The sequence below is a fragment of the Symphalangus syndactylus genome, chromosome 2 (assembly GCF_028878055.3).
Source record: "Symphalangus syndactylus isolate Jambi chromosome 2, NHGRI_mSymSyn1-v2.1_pri, whole genome shotgun sequence".
Lineage (NCBI taxonomy): Eukaryota > Metazoa > Chordata > Mammalia > Primates > Hylobatidae > Symphalangus > Symphalangus syndactylus.
The window spans coordinates 125,091,196-125,110,099 of record NC_072424.2 but is presented as its reverse complement, the minus strand read 5'-3'; the positions used below and the strand labels follow the sequence as shown (position 1 = coordinate 125,110,099).

The window sequence follows — 18,904 nt, the reverse complement described above, 5'->3', positions numbered from 1 at the left end:
AACATGATGCAAAATGGTAAAGCATGAGAAACCTAAGCCAAGAAATGAAAGCAGGTAAGTTACATTTTAAAAATATGAAATGGGAAGAGGGTGTTATGCTTTATTCTAAATGGTTATGGTATCATTTTAATTTTTTTAATATATTCAAGTTAATTTGTTTACTTTTTAAGGAAAAAGTTTTATAAAGAGCTCCATAATTTGTACAAATGTATTTTAAATGTTAAAGTGACGTGTAGAGCCTCACGGTTTCAAAATGATTGTTTGAGCAAGTACCTTGCAAAAGGACAATAAAAATAATTCAAAAACATAAAATTTCATTGCTAAAAGAAACAAGTCAAACAGCTGCCTTTTCTTTTTTACCTCTTTTTTTAAGAGACAGAATCTCACTCTGTCACCCTGGCTGGAGTGCAGCTATGATCATAGCTCACTGTGACCTTGAACTCCTGGGCTCAGGCAATCCTCCCACTTCAGCCTACAGGTGATGTCGCCATGCCTGGCTAATTTTTTAAAAAGCTTTATTATAGAGATGGTGTCTTACTATGTTATCCAGACTGGTCTTGAACTCCTGGTCTCAATCAATCCCCTTCCTTGGTCTTAAACAGCTGCTTTTAAAATGTTTCTTCAAATAAACCAATTGTGTACAAAGGCATTTTATATGAAAAAAGCCTCAATATTAATTATATTTTAACATCAATTTTTGTTATACTTCTTACTTTAAGAAACTGGCCTCTAGGACTGTGGACTAAAACAATGTGAAGTTAATAAATATCTGCATTTATTTGAAGACTATTAAAAGAAAAAAATGAGGTATAAGTTGTTTGTGATTTTTAAAAAATTACTTATAGATTTTAGACAAAAATGTCCAAAACTTGTACTTTATGTCTTTCACTAGCTTATACAATATTCTACTAAAAGATTAGTTATCTTTCTCATGACTGTCTCGAAAAATTGGTCCTTTAGTAAGGTAATACTAGAGAATTATTATTACTAGCAAATTAATTTTAAGATAATGGCTGAAGAAAAGGAAATAGTTATCATGCAGTCCCTATGTTTACAATCTTCCCATGCGTTCTTGTTCTTGGGTTTTCTCTAAGATCCAGAAAAAGGATCAAAATAACCATAACTGCACCAATAGAGCCATTACTTTATGATATTTTTTACTATGATTTGTTTATATTTCTAATTTTAAAAATCAATACTTAAAATTTTAAGTAATGTTGTAATTTAAATGTATAACTTGATGTAACAATATATAACATTATCTATTAAAGTTAGAATTTCTATTTATGTGACCAGCCAAACCACCCCCCACCACTGCCAAAAACAAAAATCAGGCATGTGTGCAGACGCAAACACACACACACACACACACACACACACACACTCAAATTAGCAGGACTGCTTCTCCACATCTGTTGTATTTTCTTGAGTGTCAGTGGAACTCCTGGGCTTCTCTCTACCCTCTAACTCTATCCTAGGAATGGTACAGTCCCTATGTAGCTGGTAAATACGGAAATAATTAATGTAGCCCTCTCATTTTCCTCTCAACCTGAGTTCATTTGGGAGCAAGTCTGCCCAGGGGATGCATTTTCTTTTCTGCTGCTGCAAAGACAGTGTTCTTAATACTGCCATGACCGAGAGGATAAGGCTATCTCTGTATACAGGTCAGTCAGTACCAGGAAACCTACCTGGCTCTTGTGCTAGTTGGCATCTTTACCTTTAACAATAATTAAGGTGATATTTTTAGTCACCATCTGAAATTATTTTATTTCTTAATGTGTTAAGAATACAGATGGGGGCCAGACACAGTGGCTAACATCTGTAATCCCAGCACTTTCGGAGGCCGAGGCAGGCAGATTGCCTCCAAGTTTGAGATCAGCCTGGGTAACATGCCGAAAACCCATCTCTGTAAAAAAAATACAAAATTAGCTGCGCATGGTGGTGTGCGCCTGTAGTCCCAGCTACATGGGAAGCTGAGTTGGGAGGACTGATTGAGCCCAGGAGGTCGTGGCTGCAGTGAGCTGTGATCACGCCACTGTACTCCAGCATGGGCAACAGAGCGAGACCCTGTCTCTTTAAAAAAAAAAAGAATCCAGATAGGTAAAGAGAAGTACAACTACTGGGCTCCTTCATAGATTCTAGTAAGCAATTACAGGTGATAGGACTCTGGCTGAATCTCCTATGTGTGTCTTTAAAGTCTGAACTGCTTCAAAGTTCCATCCATTTTATAAAACATACTGACAGGGCAGTTTACCTCTATCCGACACCAAATGCTACTTCCAAAAAGAACTGTCCCTTAAAACATCAACAGGCTCAAGATAAAATGAATTTATAAAGTTTTATTATAGTTTTATTATACATGAGGTTAGTTGTTATAAAGTTTTATTATACATGAGGTTAGTGTACAAAAAACCAAAATAGAAGAAAAATTATTAAAGTAACTCAAAACAATGTAATTGCCTTATGCATCACTTGTCATATGCTCAAAGGTCTAAAGGACAGCTGTCATATTTTACTATTCATCTAGTGTTTTACTATCAGTGGTAATTTTAATACTGCAATTTTGGACTTACTTTTGTTAACAGATAAATAATATTAAATGGAATAATTCCAGGCTAATCAAATTATAGGAGAAGAGTGGTTTGGGTAAGAGACTTAAAATTATTTATTTACATTATACAGCAATGTAAAAACTCAACGAAAAATAAAAGAGTTTTAATGACTGTTTTTAAAAAACAACTCCCCCATTTTTTTTTAGCTCTTGTTAATGGGTGGTCTACTATAACAATATACTGCTTATTAAAAATAATGTTACAAACATTTCTAAAGATCATATTTTGGTCTGTTATCCTGTGAGGGCAAGTAGTACTCAAAGCAAGTCTAGAACATCTTGACAGAAATTAAGGATGGTCACAAAAGTTCTGAGGTGGTGTTAAAAAGACACAAATACTAACTTAAAAGAAGCTCCCTCTAGAAAACTGTGACAAAATCACGTTAAGTTGATTAAATACAGTAAGTTAAAACAAATTGCCTATAAAAAATACCTAGGGTTCCACAGTGATATTCAAAAGGAAAAAAAATCAAATCACAGTCACTAGTCATTTTAGGATCCAGAAAAAACTGTTAAGATGTTATTGTGTGTATATCCCAGGATTGGCAAAGTGTATCCATACATAAAAGACAACAATTAATGCCAACAACAAAAAGGACTCTCCTCACATATATCATTAATGGATTGGCTAACGAGACTCTCTGTCTACTGGGACTAACCATCAGCTTAAAAGGAATTCCTATATTAAGTGACATTCTATTAAATAATTACAGAAGATTAATAGTGTGCCGTGACATTCCATCACAAGTATGAAAAGTCCTCCCAAACAAGAAAGATGGCCATACCATAATCTCAGGTCCATGAACAATAAAGAAAACTCATAATTGCAGAACTAAGTCAGTATTACCTTTAAAATGGATTTGGGTACTGTTGCACTCTGCATTTTGGTTTGCTGGTTTTAACAGCTGCTGCTGGTTGCTGCCTTAATTATTATCTTTGCTTTTTCAGTCAGTAAAAAAACTGGAAAAAAAAGGCCTTTCTAAGAACAGAGGACAAAGACTCACCTATCAGGACGGCCTTTAACTTTAACCTAGAAAGCCAAGGTAAGAGGTCTTGTCACTCTGGTCCAAACAGTACTGCTTCTCCTATCAGTACTGTTTCCTCTGACCTATCTTGTCATGAGAAAGCAGTGCACTGATGGTGTTTTTTCTTCAGGTAGGAAAAGAATTTAATGTTTTATACTGCTGGATCTCTGGCCACAAGCCTAAGAACACTTGGAGGCATAAGAAATTATGAAGTACAAATTAAATAAATTATTCTAATTCTGTTGAAGATAATGTATATTTATATGGAATTGTTATTTTGTTAAAATGTCACTTCAGTAGTTGAAAACACTGTTTCAGAAATATAGAAAGATGTTACAAAAAATGCCCCAAAGACAAATTGTACTACGTATGTCAAAAAATAAAATTTAACAAAGGGCTTGGGAAAAAAACATTAAAATCAGAAACAAGGGCATTAACGGAACATTTACAATTTTAAGTATAAAGTAGTATTGAAGAAGTAATAAAGGGGAAAAGTGTAGAATTCTGTATTCCCAAGTCTCCTTCTAGTTAAACATGTGCTAGAACTACAGTTATAAGTGTGTATATTTTAGTACAGGTATGAGAGAGAGAGAGAGAGGAGAGAAAGAAAAACTTGATACCTTTCTGAGAAATGTAGCTGCTTAACCTCAATGGGTATATACTGTTTGGATCAGAGGTTCTCATCCTTGGCACTATTGATGTTTTGAGCTGGGTAATTCTTTGTTGTGTGCACTGCCTTGTCCATTGTAGAATACTTAACATCATCCCTGGCCTCTACCCACTAAGTGTCAATAGCATCTCCCTTCCTCATGTTGTGTCTACTAAAAACATCTCCAAATGTCCCCTAGGGAACAAAATCACATGCAAATGAGAGCCACTGGCTTAGAATACATAACCTTCAATTTCTGTAAACATACAATTTTCTAAAACTCTGTATGTTTAAAATGATTGTAATATAAAAAAATCTATCCGTTTTATCTTTGGTGTGAGTGCATTATTCATTGCACAGACATTCTTCCCAGCAATTATTTATCTACCAGTAGAAGAGACTCAAGCAGATTAAAGTAAAATAGTGCAAAGCCTGGTCCTTTTAATAAATGCAAATTATTTCTCTTACTTACCACCCTCTCTACCTTGAACCTAGTACACTCTGGCTTTTGCCCTCTACCAATCTACTGAATCTCTGAGTGCTACCAGAACCACCTTTCCGTCATTATCCTAGTTGAATTCTTTGTAAATATACTACTAATCACATAGTCTTCATGTAATTTTTCAATGATTTTAACTCCTTACTCATTGTTTTATTTCTCTGCCTCTATCATTTAAACCACTCAATAATAAAAATTGGACAGAAAAAATAAAACTTTATCCAATTTATCCCTGTATAAAAGCAAGATATATTTAAATTTAGGATGCAACAATAAAAGGTTTTAAATAAAGATATGGTGGTGCTAGTGAAGATTCAGAAAAAGAAAATGATTAGAAAACAACTGAGTCTTAAAGACTTAAAAAAACAGAATTTTCAGAGTCATAGAAAGCAGTCGGAACATAAATCCAAGCTACATATAAATCAAGACTAAAAACACTGACGGATTTAGAAGACTGAGTGATATATACAGGTTAGATCCTTGCTGCTTTACGAGAATGTTTGGAGATTAAACTTTAATATTTTAAGGATAATATCATGAAATGCAATCATATTCCTCCTGATGTCATAGAAAAATGAGTTGGACTAACCATAGCAAAACACAGGAAGAACCATTCTTATGCCATTTTGCTGTATCAAAAGAAAACGTTACCATAGCTCTACTAATGCTTACAATTTATATAAATTAAAGGATAATATCCAAAACTCCTCTGTAGTTTTCTATAACTTACTTTAAACAAGGTACATTATCACGAAGCCCATCAGATGAACTGCTACTGGTAGATGGATGAGACTGAGAAGGGATGGGCTGAGGGTTGGGCCCTCCCACAGGTGTTGGCAAAGGTGGTAGCTGCTCACCCTCCGGAGTTTCCACATCATTTATCTCATATAATAATCGAACTTCAAGCATCTGTTGTAAAAGTAAGGTAGTTTACTTACTCCTAATAATTATTGCTCATTTTATCACAATGTATACACACATACACACACTCTCTACATAAACTTCAGTGGCAAGAAGATTTTTAAAGGTAAAAATTTAGCAAGATTTCAAAAAGTAAGGATTTAGCAAGAAAGAAAATGTTCTTGACTCAGGGAGTACACACACAAACGTGCATTATGATTTTAGAATGTATAGTACTCGTGTTAATATCAAATTAGAGTATACTCATATTCATATTAGCTTTCCTTAAAGGAAACATATCCTATACTTAAGGATTTAAATAATCAGTGAAAATATATGCAAAAAATGCTGTTTTTTACAAAAGAGAGATAATAATGTAAATACTAAGGTGTTTCCAAAAGTTCTGCACAAAACTGACTGCAAAAAGTCTTCCAAATCATCCACAAATTTAAAAATGTGGATGAAAATAACTTGACCATGAAAATAACTAAGACGTTATTACCGGAATGACTTCTGTGATTACTTCCTGCTTGCTGAATCTATAAATAATGACATGAGCTGAAACTCCAGCTATGCACAGCATTCTACTTTCTGGACACCAGGAGATGATCTGAATGGCATATGGATCTTCATCTACAATGTCTGTGTTTGGCCTGTCATCTTTATTTCTTGACTTTTCAAATACTTTAGATGTCTTTAGCTTATATAATACTTGCAGAGTTACTGGAAAAAAGATAATATATGTCAGATACTTTAATACAAAACGATCAAACATAAGGTAACATTTAATCACTCATACTATGTATAGAAAATGGTCCATATTTAACTACATCATATTTTCATTTCTCAATTTACATTAGTCTATTAAACATTTAGATAATATATTCTTTGTTCTCATTGACCAAACAAGAGTGTGCTCATTGTATTCATGAAGAAAAATCTATTATCACAATGGATTTTAGGTAAGCTTAAAAAAATGAGTAATAAAAACATTTTGGAAAAATAATGTGTAAATACATGAAAATAATAAACAACACAGTTTGCTTCCTAAAATGATTTTCTATGTATCTTCTCTAGAAAAGATACAGTACCACTTTAATTAAACATTCCTACATGAGGAAACACAACATATCCTGAGTTAACTGGATTCCAATTGAATGCTTGCCATGTTGTGTTTTGCAAACATTAATCATAAAAGGCATTATTTCCTTTTGTGCTACTATGTAAGCATCAGATTTATTTCACAAAGACAACATGAACGTTAGTGATACAAATTTAGAGTCAGACATTAAAATTATTCCAGAAATTTCTGTTGATTTGGAACACATTCCCACTTCCCCTAACTCTGACTTAGGAAGAGAAGAAATTTTGACAAAAAATTGAATACTTGTGTTGCCAATTATTCTTGATTTACTAATATTAAAACTATATTAAAAATTCTAAACTCATGTATTTAATAAATCAAGCATTAAATTTATAACCTCTGCATTTCAAATTAAATATTGGTTATGCAATTATTATAAAACAGGATGTATAAAAGCAGTGATTGTGTAACATATAACAAATAATGAATATTAAAAATACTTACTTGCAGAAGCATCCCAGAACTTAACTGACCCATCAGCATGCCTAAGAAAAGCAATGTTAAGAATATGATGAATAAAATTACAGTTCTTCCTTCTTTAAATGGGTACTGCTATTAAAAAGTCACCAAAATGAGTAAAAAGGTAAAACAAATCAGGGTAAACTGGTTCTTAAGAATAACATTTCTTATTATATTACGACATCAAGGAAAGCTCTACCTGCCCAATAAGTTAAAATTCATGTAGTCTCAATCAATTATATTTAGCTATTATAGATTTACTTGGTGAAGATGTACTTTTACTTACCCTGTAATAATTATTTCTGGGTAACTTTGAGCACCCAAGCCCCAATTACCTCCGTTGATGGGCCATTCCTATAAAAAAAGATCACTGTATAAAGCAACTTGCAAGCATACTACATACCTCTGTGTGTGTGTGTGTGTGTGTGTGTGTGTGTGTGTGTAAATAATCCAGTGAAAAACATATTTTGCTTGCAAAAATAATTTTTAATCTATTTTCTACAGAAAAGGTATCAATGTTATCAAATACTCCAAGGTGATACATATAGAATAAATAAGAAATAAAACATTAAATACTGAAGCTCATGTTCAATACCTTTTTGCTGTAACCTTGACGTTTCTGTCTAGCTCCAACAGAATAAAGTGCAGGAATAAGGTCCACAGGACAATCAGCAAAATATTCGCAACATGTAACAGGGGACTCATGTATACTTAAAGGGTAGGGATTTTCAAATATAGGATATCTTTAACAACAGAAAAAGAAAAGTATTTATTAATTTAATGAATTATACCATATGATTAATACAAAAATAAAAACTTTAAAAAATGTACATTCTATCATAGAGATTAAATTGATTTAATTTTTGTAAATATATTTAAAAATGGAAGTCTTTTATAATGAAAATTGCTCAATTAGAATAGTAAACAGGCTCTAGTTGCAACTACATACCATATGCCATACACTACACTAAGTGCTTTAAATATAAACATCTCATTTACTTCTTGCACCAAACTTACGATGTAGGCATTTTACTGAAGAACAAAGGCTTACAGAGAATAATGTGTCAAAAGCATGCCTGCTAGCAAATGGTGGAAAAACACATACCTCATCCTTATGTCAGCAGAGCTAACAAATGTTCAATTCTTTTTCTCTCCATAAACACGATACCTAGTCCAATATTTAATTCAGAATATTTTCTTGTTTTGGTAATAATCCATAATGAAATTCTACATTAAATGTTTTCTAGATATGAAGTTATCTTATTAAATAAAGCAAAAAATGCTTTTAAAAATCATGAAATTAAAGTAGAATCCTATCTAAATACAAAATATTTCTTTTCTCATTTTAAAGTCCTTAGAATGAGAATAGTCTGGAACACCAGAAACTAGCTAAAAAATTTAAAAAGTGCAAAGTGGCTAATTTGCAAAAATTAGATCAGTCTACTACTGACAATTTTTTAAAACAGAAGAGAGAAATTTCCAAATAGTCCCTTATAGACTGCAAAATGAACCCAACTATCACCACTCCCACCTCCAGGACCAAACACAAACAACATATATTCATAAAATGACAAAACAGCAAGCAACTGTCTTCTCTTTGTAACACACATTATTTCCTTAGCTCAGTGATTCTATTATTACCAAACATTTAACTGATACTATTGCTAAGTAAAATGCCTAGTCACAGGTTACTTGCATAGTATTTTCTTTGACTTAAATGTATCTCAGTACAGACCACATGTGAAAAGTCTCAATTATTTGAAAAACTTGCCTAAGAGAAAAAAATAAAAGAAAATCATATTAAGTTATTCTAGGACTATTATACAGAAATAATATTTTCAAATTATCTTGTTATTTTGAAAAGACTCCTCACAACTGATTAGTAAAAGTAGCAGGTACTAAAGTAAATTTAGAATTGCCTAAACATCAGGTAAATGACACTGTTCATTTACTTCAGGGTCACCCAACCTTAGTACTATTCACATTTTGGACCAGATAACGTTTTACTGTGGGGAACTGTCCTGTGCACTGTGGATGTTTTGCAGCATCTCTGTCTTCTACCCACTAGATGCCAGTGGCAACACCCTCAAACACACTGAAAAGGTTTCCACAGAGATCGCCATATATTCTCTGGGCGGGAGAAGGGTGGGGCTGGGGGCGGGGAATGCAAAAATCACCCTTGATTGAGAAACACTGAAAACACTGAATGAGTAAACTCAATTAAAAACCATACTTAATGATTCTTCTCCAAAGATAAATAATACAACGTGCTTCCATTCAAATAATTTGTAAGTAAACATTATCATCTATGATCCAAAAAGAAGAATATGGCAAATACCATGAAAAGTTACAAAGAAGCTATGGTGTGAAGTTACAGATCAGATATAATACATCTGGTAAACAGAGGATAGGAAAAGCCTGAAAAAGATAAGAAGGTTGACTTTGAAAGTTATATAGATTTTTAATGGCAGTGAAACAACTAGAATGTTTCAGGTATTGGGAATTACATAGGAGAAGACATGGAAATGTGATGTCTGTTGAACACACAGTTCTGTTTTCCTAAGGAATAGACACTAGTGAGAAGACAGAGATCAGGTTGGAAAGAAACCCTGAATTCCTACTGTTTGGAGTAGCAGGTGTTTTTAAATCAAAAAACAATACTGAACCATGGTTTAAAGAGGATAGTACAAGATTGGAGCTGTGTGTAAAATGAATCTGGCAAAAGCACATATAAACGTTGCAACTGAGAATGAGTAGAGGTAGAAAGACTAAAATAGCTTATTTTGGAGGTAAATACTGATGGGATTAATTTTTGACGTGCTGATTTTGTGTGGCCCCAGGATATCTAAGTGTCAGGTTGAATCACGTGAAATTTCAGAACTACAACAAATTTTTACCTAAAAATGAAAATTTCATGAGATTCAACATAATAGAGAAATTTGAGTAAGTAGATATGTGAGTCTGGAGCCTTCAAAAGAGGTCAAGGTTATGGATATAAATGTAGTTTTCAAAGAAATGAAATGCTAATGCTATGGTAAAAGGCGTCTTTTTTCAACCACATACTGATAGAATCACTCACCAAATTTTATTTCTTACCCATTTTGTGCAAGGTCTATAAGTACTAAATCCTTTTCTAGAAGAACAACCACAGCATATGGTTCTTGAAAATCTGGAAATGGACAATGCATGAATTATAGTTTCAAAAATGCAAGTGGACAGCAAATTAGATAAATGTTTCTTGCTTGATTTTATTTAGTTTCATTCTCTTGAGTATTTAACATTCTGATCCTATGATACTTCATGCATGTTATTTAAGACTAGTAAGTTTTATGAGACAATCTGTTTACTGACCATTTCAAAATAATTTTACTTTTGTAAAAATGAGTAAGACAGAAATTTCTATGGCAATGCAAATTTCAAAGCTGCACATGGACAACAAAACTAAAATTTAAACCTGAATACACATAAGAACAATTATCATTATTTAATCTCACAGGAACCCAAAAGAGTTCTACTATAATACTATAATATCTTTCTTGGATGTTTCATATGTGCCTGCCAACAACTGTAAAATACATTCCATCTTTACACCTCAATGAATTTCAACTGAAGTAAAAAAAGGTCCAGATTTAAATTCTTCTTGAATTATATACGCTAGCTCTGATGGTTAATTGTATGTGTCATTTGTCTATAATATAGTGCCCCCAGCTGTTTGGTCAAATACCAGTCCAGACATTGCTGTGGAAAAAAAAAAAAAAAATATATATATATATATATATATATATATATATATATATATATTTAGATGTGATTAGCATTTAAATCAGTAGATTCTGAGTCTACTGAGTCAAGACGATTACCCTCTGAACGAATGGGCCTCATCCAGTCAGTTTAAGGTCTTAAAAGCACAAACTGAGGTTTCCTGAAAAAAAAGGCAATTGTGCCTCAAGATTGCAACATAGAAACCATGTCTGAAATTTCAATCTATAGACTTCAGACTCAAGACTGCAACATGAATGCTTTCCTGAATTTCCAGCCTGCTAGCCTGCTCTACAGGTTTCAGACTGGCCAACCCCACAATAGTGTGAGTGAATTTCTCAAAATCAATCAATCAATCAATCAATCAATCAATCTCCTTCTCTCCTTTGAGTGTCTGCTTCTATGGAGAATCCTTACTAATACATTACTATCTTAACAGAATTTTAAAATGTTTCTTAATATGAATAGTGTTTTTTTATTCTTCAAAACAGATTAAGTTTATTAAACCACTTCTGAAATAAAATTTGTAGATTATGAATGCAGCAGCTCTTCTCCAGAAGAATTAGCACAATAGGATAAGTAGTTTTATCTAAACAACCTAGGTCTTTTTTTTTTTTTCACTATCAGCTCTCTATAGAGAATGAGCTTTAAAGTTGCAAAGCTTACCATTTGGGTATGGTGTTTCACATAGCGTTAGAAAATCAACAATTGAATAGTCCATTTCTAGCACAGCAGTGCTTTTCCCATGCATCACAGTTAAGCAAGGTCTTCTTCCTACAGTATCATATGACAAACCTCCTGATAAAATAATAAAAGGCTCCCTGGAAATAAAATACGTATTATTAATGGCATAGTAAAGATAATTTTCTTGCTACATCGTAATTTGTTAATTTAGTGAAATAACAAAACCTTAAATTCTAACATTTTTACACATCATATAATTGAATTGTCTCATGTGGAATTTTTAATTGGATTAGGTAAGACCCAAGTGAATTACTGAAAATTAACCTACAATACAAATAAACATTGACTACATTTAACTTTTATACCTCCCTAAAACTTTATCTCCTAAATAAAATTTTCATAAAATTCTCTCTGGGTTTCTGCTGATTAAAGTCTCTAAAATGTATTGCTTTGACTTCCAATCTTAACCAGGCCTTCTCAATAGAAGTTCCCACACAGAATCTTAATGCCTTGAGGCATCCATTGTAGGTAATGGATTAAATTCTCAAGAACGAATCAAGAATTGTACTCAATACAAATCACTTTTGAGAGAACTGTGAAGTGACTCAAATCATTTCCTGTATGCCTTAATTTCTTCTAGAACCTTGGCTGATGCATTCTCAAACCATAGCTCCCATACACACATTTATCAGTTGCCAGCCTGATAATTCTAATCAGCCCTATACCTCTGTTATAACTAATTTTCCCATTCTCCCTATTCGTCATTATTAAACCTAAATTATCTAGACTCATTTTCAAAAACTATTAATATATGCTTATTTTTTCATATATTATGGTCTGAGTATATTTCCATGCATTTGACTTGTCTTTCCATTTATTGGTGGTGAAGTTATTTATGGTACATTACACAGATGAATTAAATTTTCTGTATATTATTTTCTTAAGTATCTCCATTTATGATTTCTTAGTTTTTAAATGCTTAATCTAAGGCCAGTGTATCTATCTTCCTCCTCGCCCATTATTCATGATGTTACTTTCTTCTTTTCCATCTCTAGAATTTTTAGTCTTCACATCTATAAGCCATATGTAATAATATCTAATGGTTAAAAGTGCTAGTTCTGGAACTAAACCAACTGCATTTAAATCTTAGCTCTGGCTTAATTTCTGTATGATCTTCGGCACGTTGCTTACCCTCTCTGTTCCTAAGCTTCTAAATGTATAAAATGGATATGTAGTGATAAGTATCTAATCTCAGATAATTCTTAAATTGGACAGTGCCTGGCTCAGCACATCCTCAGTAAAAGTTACCTATTTTTAATTATTATATCATCAAATTGTCATTATCATCCATTGTGAAAATTTCCCTTCATGGTTTGTGGGCAAAACACCCATTGAAACCACTAAATTATATTTATTTTTATCTAAAACAAGAGTAAATCAACTTCACTAAAATTTAATTAGACAGACGGGTAATCATATGGGTATGTAGTTTGTAAGTAAATATAAATATCAATGCAATATATGTATGTGCTTGTGTACATAACACTTTTATAAAACTACATCCTTATGTATCCTTCCTTGCTTTATTTTTTCCATAGCAATTATCACTACGCAAATTTATTTATTTTGCTTTTTGCTTACTGTTTTTCTCATTAAAATGTATGCTTCATGAGGGCAGTGGTTTTGTGTGTTTTGTTCATTGCTGCATCCACAACAATGCCTGGAACAGTACTTGCCATATAGTGGGTAGTAATTAAATATTATTTCAAAGGAATGAATGAGTAGAAATGTGTGTTGCACTACTCATTTGCTACCTTACTATTGTTTATTTTTTAGCACTAATTGATTTGGGTAATGTTTCTCTAGCTAAATTGCAGTTAGGGAGCTTAAAATGTTATCCTAAATAGAACCATATCCACACATTCAGTGTTTCAACCTCTCAGCATACTGTGATTATTATGACCGTGCTCAGGAAAGTATATTTAATTTTCTTCCATTTTTTATCACATATAACGAATAAACAAAATACATCTCCACTCTTCTATACCTTGAGATGCAACATACAACTGAATTAAAATAATCCAAGGAAAGGGATGAAGGGACCAGTGGGGAACTAATACTTGTTAAATTTTTAGAATGGAAGACTTGAGCCAGGTATTCTATATGTAATATTTCAAGAACGGCTGTTAAGTGTGCTTTTAAATATAACCTATTTTTCTAAACTGTGTTATTAATGCCAGAACAATGAAGAGAGATTATAGCTGTACATTACAGAATAAAATGTCCACAAAGCACCCAGGGAGATCAAACCGGGTAGGTGACCAGTTTATACCATCTTGACACTATGGTAGCTAGGTAGGTTTATCCTCGGAAGCCAAGTAAGTTTTTCTTCATGGTTTGTAAGCTGCCTGTACTTATTTTTTAAACTTACATTTACAAAAGAGAAACAGTTTGAATGAAATGCCAACTGACCTGTCACCAAGGTAATTTTCTTTTTCATAATAATAAACATTTGCCAAATCTATTTTACTTGTGCTATTTTATGTGGTGTCTCTTTAAAATTGTCTGTCTGATTGCCAGGCAAGAACCATCCAACCCGTGAACCTTCACAGGTTATATGTTTTTTCATTATAATGCCTCAAACTTGAAGAGTATATATTAATAATTATCTTAAAAAAAGAAATTAGTCATAAATGCAATGATAAAATAAAGTTCAATATTTTAGCACTTCACAGCAAAAATTATGAAAATTCAAAGTTTTTGTAAGCATTTGGAATTGTATTAAAAGTTCTAGAGATCTAAACTATTTCTAGGTAACATGAATTACAAAGGTGAAGAATACTAATTTTCTTTTAAAATAAAAAGGTAAGTCTTTTGATGTTATAAGAAGGTCTAGAGATAATAGTTTTTACTTGATTACTTTAAGCAGAATTTTAGTAGAATCCCTTTTAATGATATTGGGTGTTAACCAAGACCCTTCTCATTTTGGAAGACAGCCAGGTTAGAAAGACGTCAGTTTGGAAGCCTTCTAGTTTGATTAGATTTTTTTAAGAAACTAGACACTTGATGGAGTAAACATGCTTTCTGCCAATGATTACCTTCCCAGGCCTGCCTTAACAATAAGTTCAGCTGAAGCTGTTTCCATATGATGCCTTCTTCACTTAAAAGTGCCACTTCTATCCAAAAAGCCATTGGTATAACTAATTTGTTAAACTCAGCTCCATAATACTACATATTCATTCACTGAAGTATTTTTAGGACCTGTGTTCCAGGGAATAAAGCAGTGCTCCTACGTCTAGTCTAGGCAGACAACACACTGTGATAGGTATTAATATTATGAAGATGAATACAAGGCTTAGTGGGAGGCTGACTGTGAGGGCAGGGCCACAGGAGCGATGGTGAGACAGCATGACGAGGACAGACCCCAGAAGGGATGGCAGTTGGGCTGGGACCTAAATGAAAAGGAGCCAGCCATTCAAAGAACTGGGTTTGTGGAAGAAGGAGGTCTACTCTAGTCAGCAGGAAGAGCCACCGCAAAGACCAGAGGTCAGAAACGAGATGGCTGTACCTGAGGAACTAACAGGCCAGTGGGGCTGCAGGACAGTGAGTAAGCCAGGACATGATAATGGGTGAAAGGACTCCAAATCATGCAGACATATCCTGTTTACTCCATTAGGATCTCTAGAATGTGTCTCCTCCTTTTCATCTCCACAATTACTTTTGTATGATAGCATTCACTTGAGTTGTTCATTGACAGATGTACTTTTCCTCGTTTTCTGTTTAGTCAGTTCCTGTTCCTCCTTCAAAACTCATTCCAATCATCATCTCCTTAGAGAAACCTTTCCCAGCCCAGCCACCCTGACAGAGTTGGGGGCCCCCTCCATGTTCCTAGCTACCTTCTGCATACCTCTACTCAGCATTACCACACTTCACTGTCATTGTTTATCTGCTTTGCATGTTTTAGCTTTGCATCCCCAAAACCACAGCTAGGTACCCCAAGGTGCTTGTCAAAGAAATAGTTAAAATACCACTAACCCTACAGCTGAGCTGATCACTGCCTCACGAGACTTAATGGACTGGAAATGCTGGAACATGGGGCCCAGCATTTCAGGTGCTTCCCACACATGGCCAGATTTGGGGAACATACCTACAGCAGGGTGAAATTTAATTGCTGTGCCATTTTAATAATTGTTCTGCATAATTAGTACCTATATTATTCAGTATCTCCATGTATTTAAAAAATTGGGATTTAAGCTCTAGTCAATCTCATACGACATTGTCTACATTACTAATTGTCTGCATTACTGATTTTACCAAACCCTCAACAATTTTTTTTCAAATGGAAATGTACAATTCCATTTTAGAGGGAACACTTAATAACTATATATTTGGTAAGCAGAATTATACCTTAGCTCTTGAGAGCTACCTGGTAACTAATACCTAAACTTTACCACTCTATTCCTAGTGCTTAGCAGGAAGTCCAGAGACATATGTATTCACTAAATGAATAAATAATTATTGATTTTACAAGACCCTATATCAAATTCCTAAAATTCTTAACTCAAATTTCAAATATAAACTATTAATACCTAATTTGAAAAGTCTAATAGAAATTCACACTCTCCTATTCAGTATTAAATTATTTTTCACACAAAATAAAAAGGTTTAGATTTATTTTGCAGATTATATGTCAATTAAAATAGGTTCATATGCATAAATTGTTAGAGTAAAAACCAAACTTGTGGACACTCAAAAAATATTAATAATTTTTTTCTACTAAGTTTTTTAATCTATCAAATCAAAATGAAATGATCCAAAAAAACATTTTCAAAAATCTCTCTAATAGAAGGGCTGAGAGGAAAAAAGAAATAAAATTGAAAATATCAGAAGACGAATTTGAAGTACTTGTCTAAATACATGTTGTCTTGAACATTGCTTTCCAAACTGTGGTCAAGAAGTATTTAAATTTTTTTTAAAATTTGTTGAAAAGCTATGCTTTTGTAAAACAAACAAACACAAACTGTGAATGTGCATGTAAATGCTGCAAAAAGGTCAAGTGGCATTCAAGTGTCTACATTCAGTCTTGATTTCTGTACTTATCTTGTCTCAGATCATTTAGCACACGGGAACTCTTTACAGCCATAATTTGAGCAACACTAGCCTAGCACAAAAGTTGAGACTTCTAATACTATTACTTGACTTATTCTATCACTGTGGGTTTGTGGGAGGAATGTGAGGATGCTATTGAGGATCTCAATCCAAGCCTCATACCCCCTCACACTCTGGATGTAATCTGAAACCACATAACTCTAGCTAGATACGATGGGGATACAGGCATTGGGTAAATTCCAATTTCTCCCATTCCAAATGGGAGAAATTGGCCAAAATTAAGGGGCTACAGGCCCCATGCAAATCCAAAATCCAAAAGGGCCATCATTAAACCTTAAATTTCCAAAATGATCTCCTTTGACTTCATCTCTCACATCCAGGTCACTCTGATGGAAGAAGTGGGTTCCCATGGTCTTGACAGCTCTGCCCCTGTGGCTTTGCAAGGTACAGACCCCAGTACAGATACCTCCTGGTTGCTTTCATGGGTTGGCGTTGAGTGTCTGCAGCTTGTCCAAATGCACGGTGCAAGCTGTCAGTGGATCTACCATTCTGGGGTCTGGAGGATGGTGGCCCTCTTCTCACAGCTCTACTAGGCAGTGTTCCACTGGGGGCTCTGTGTGGAGGCACTGACTCCACATTTCCCATCCACACTGCCCTAGTGGAGGTTCTCCACAAGGCTTTCACCCCTGCAGCAAACTTCTGCCTGGACATCCAGGGATTTCCAAACATGCTCTGAAATCTAGGTGGAGGTTCCCAAATCTCAATTCTTGACCTTTGAGTATTTGCAGACCCAACACCACATATAAGCTGCCAAGGCTTGGGGCTTGCACCCTCTGAAGCAATGGCCTGAGCTCTATGTTGACCCCTTTTAGCCATGGCTGGGACATAGGGCACCAGGTCCAGAGACTGCACAAAGCAGCAAGATCCTGGATCTGGCCCTTGAAAACATTTTTTCTCCTAGGCCTCTGGGCCTGTGATGGAAGGGACTGCTGTGAAGGTTTCTGACATGGCCCGGAGGCATTTACCCTATTGTCTTGTCGATTAACATTCAGCTCCTCATTACTTGTGCAAATTTCTACAGCAGGCTTGAATTTCTTCTCAGAAAATGGGTTTTTCTCCCATAGTGCATCATCAGGCTGCAAAGTTTCCAAACTTTTATGCTCTGATTCCTCTTGAACATTTTGCCACTTAGAAATTTCTTCCACCAGATATCCCAAATAATCTCTCTCAAGTTCAAAGTTCCACAGATCTCTAGGACAGAGGCAAAAAGCCACCAGTCTCTTTGCTAAAGCACAGTAAGACTCACCATAGATCCAGTTTCCAACAAGTCCCTCAGCTCCATCTGAGACCACCTCAGCCTGGACTTCATTGTCCGTATCACTATCAGCATTTTGGTCAAACCCATTCAACAAGTCTCTAGGAAGTTCGAAACTTTCCCATATCTTTCGGTCTTCTGAGTCCTTCAAGTCTCTAGGAAGTTGCAAACTTGCCTACATCTTTCTGTCTTTTTCCGAACCCTCCAAACTGTTCCAACTTCTGCGTGTTACCCAGTTCCATAGTCACTTCCACATTTTTGGATATCTTTTCAGCAGCACCCCACTCCTGGTGCCAATTTACTGTATTAGTTAGTTCTCGTGCTGCTAATAAAGACATATCTGAGACTGAGTAATTCACAAAGAAAAGAGGTTTAATTGACTCACAGTTCAGCATGGCTGGGGAGGCCTCAGGGAACTTACCATCATGGTGGAAGGTGCAGCAAATATGTCCTTCTTTGCATGACAGAGAGCCGAGCAAAGGGGGGAAGCCTCTTATAAAACTATCAGATCTCATGAGAACTTACTCTCAAGAGAATAGCATGAGGGATCCACCCTCATGATTCAATTACCTCCCACCAAATCCCTCCCACTTCACATGGGGATTAAGGGAACTACAACTCAAGATGAGATGTGGGTGAGGACACAGTCAAACCATATCAGTATTGACAAAATAAAACAAAAATCATCCTATATTGATCAGATTATTTATGACATTGGTATATTTTATGCTCACTTCTTTAAAGTATACA

At 34.4% G+C, this 18,904-nt stretch overlaps 1 protein-coding gene across 4 annotated transcripts in view; it reads right to left on the bottom strand.

Annotated features, from left to right (window-relative positions):
• The window catches only part of STXBP5 (syntaxin binding protein 5), a 190,873-nt gene that overhangs the window by 64,841 nt on the left and 107,128 nt on the right, over positions 1-18,904 (bottom strand). For all 4 annotated transcript variants that reach the window (XM_055266723.2, XM_055266704.2, XM_055266714.2 and 1 more), the window contains exons 10-16: positions 11,713-11,867; positions 10,384-10,456; positions 7,883-8,030; positions 7,574-7,641; positions 7,273-7,313; positions 6,187-6,407; positions 5,515-5,693 (exon numbers count right to left, since the gene is read on the bottom strand). In XM_055266723.2, the coding sequence (XP_055122698.1) occupies positions 5,515-5,693; positions 6,187-6,407; positions 7,273-7,313; positions 7,574-7,641; positions 7,883-8,030; positions 10,384-10,456; positions 11,713-11,867 (885 nt within the window). The remainder of the gene's footprint in view (positions 1-5,514; positions 5,694-6,186; positions 6,408-7,272; positions 7,314-7,573; positions 7,642-7,882; positions 8,031-10,383; positions 10,457-11,712; positions 11,868-18,904) is intronic.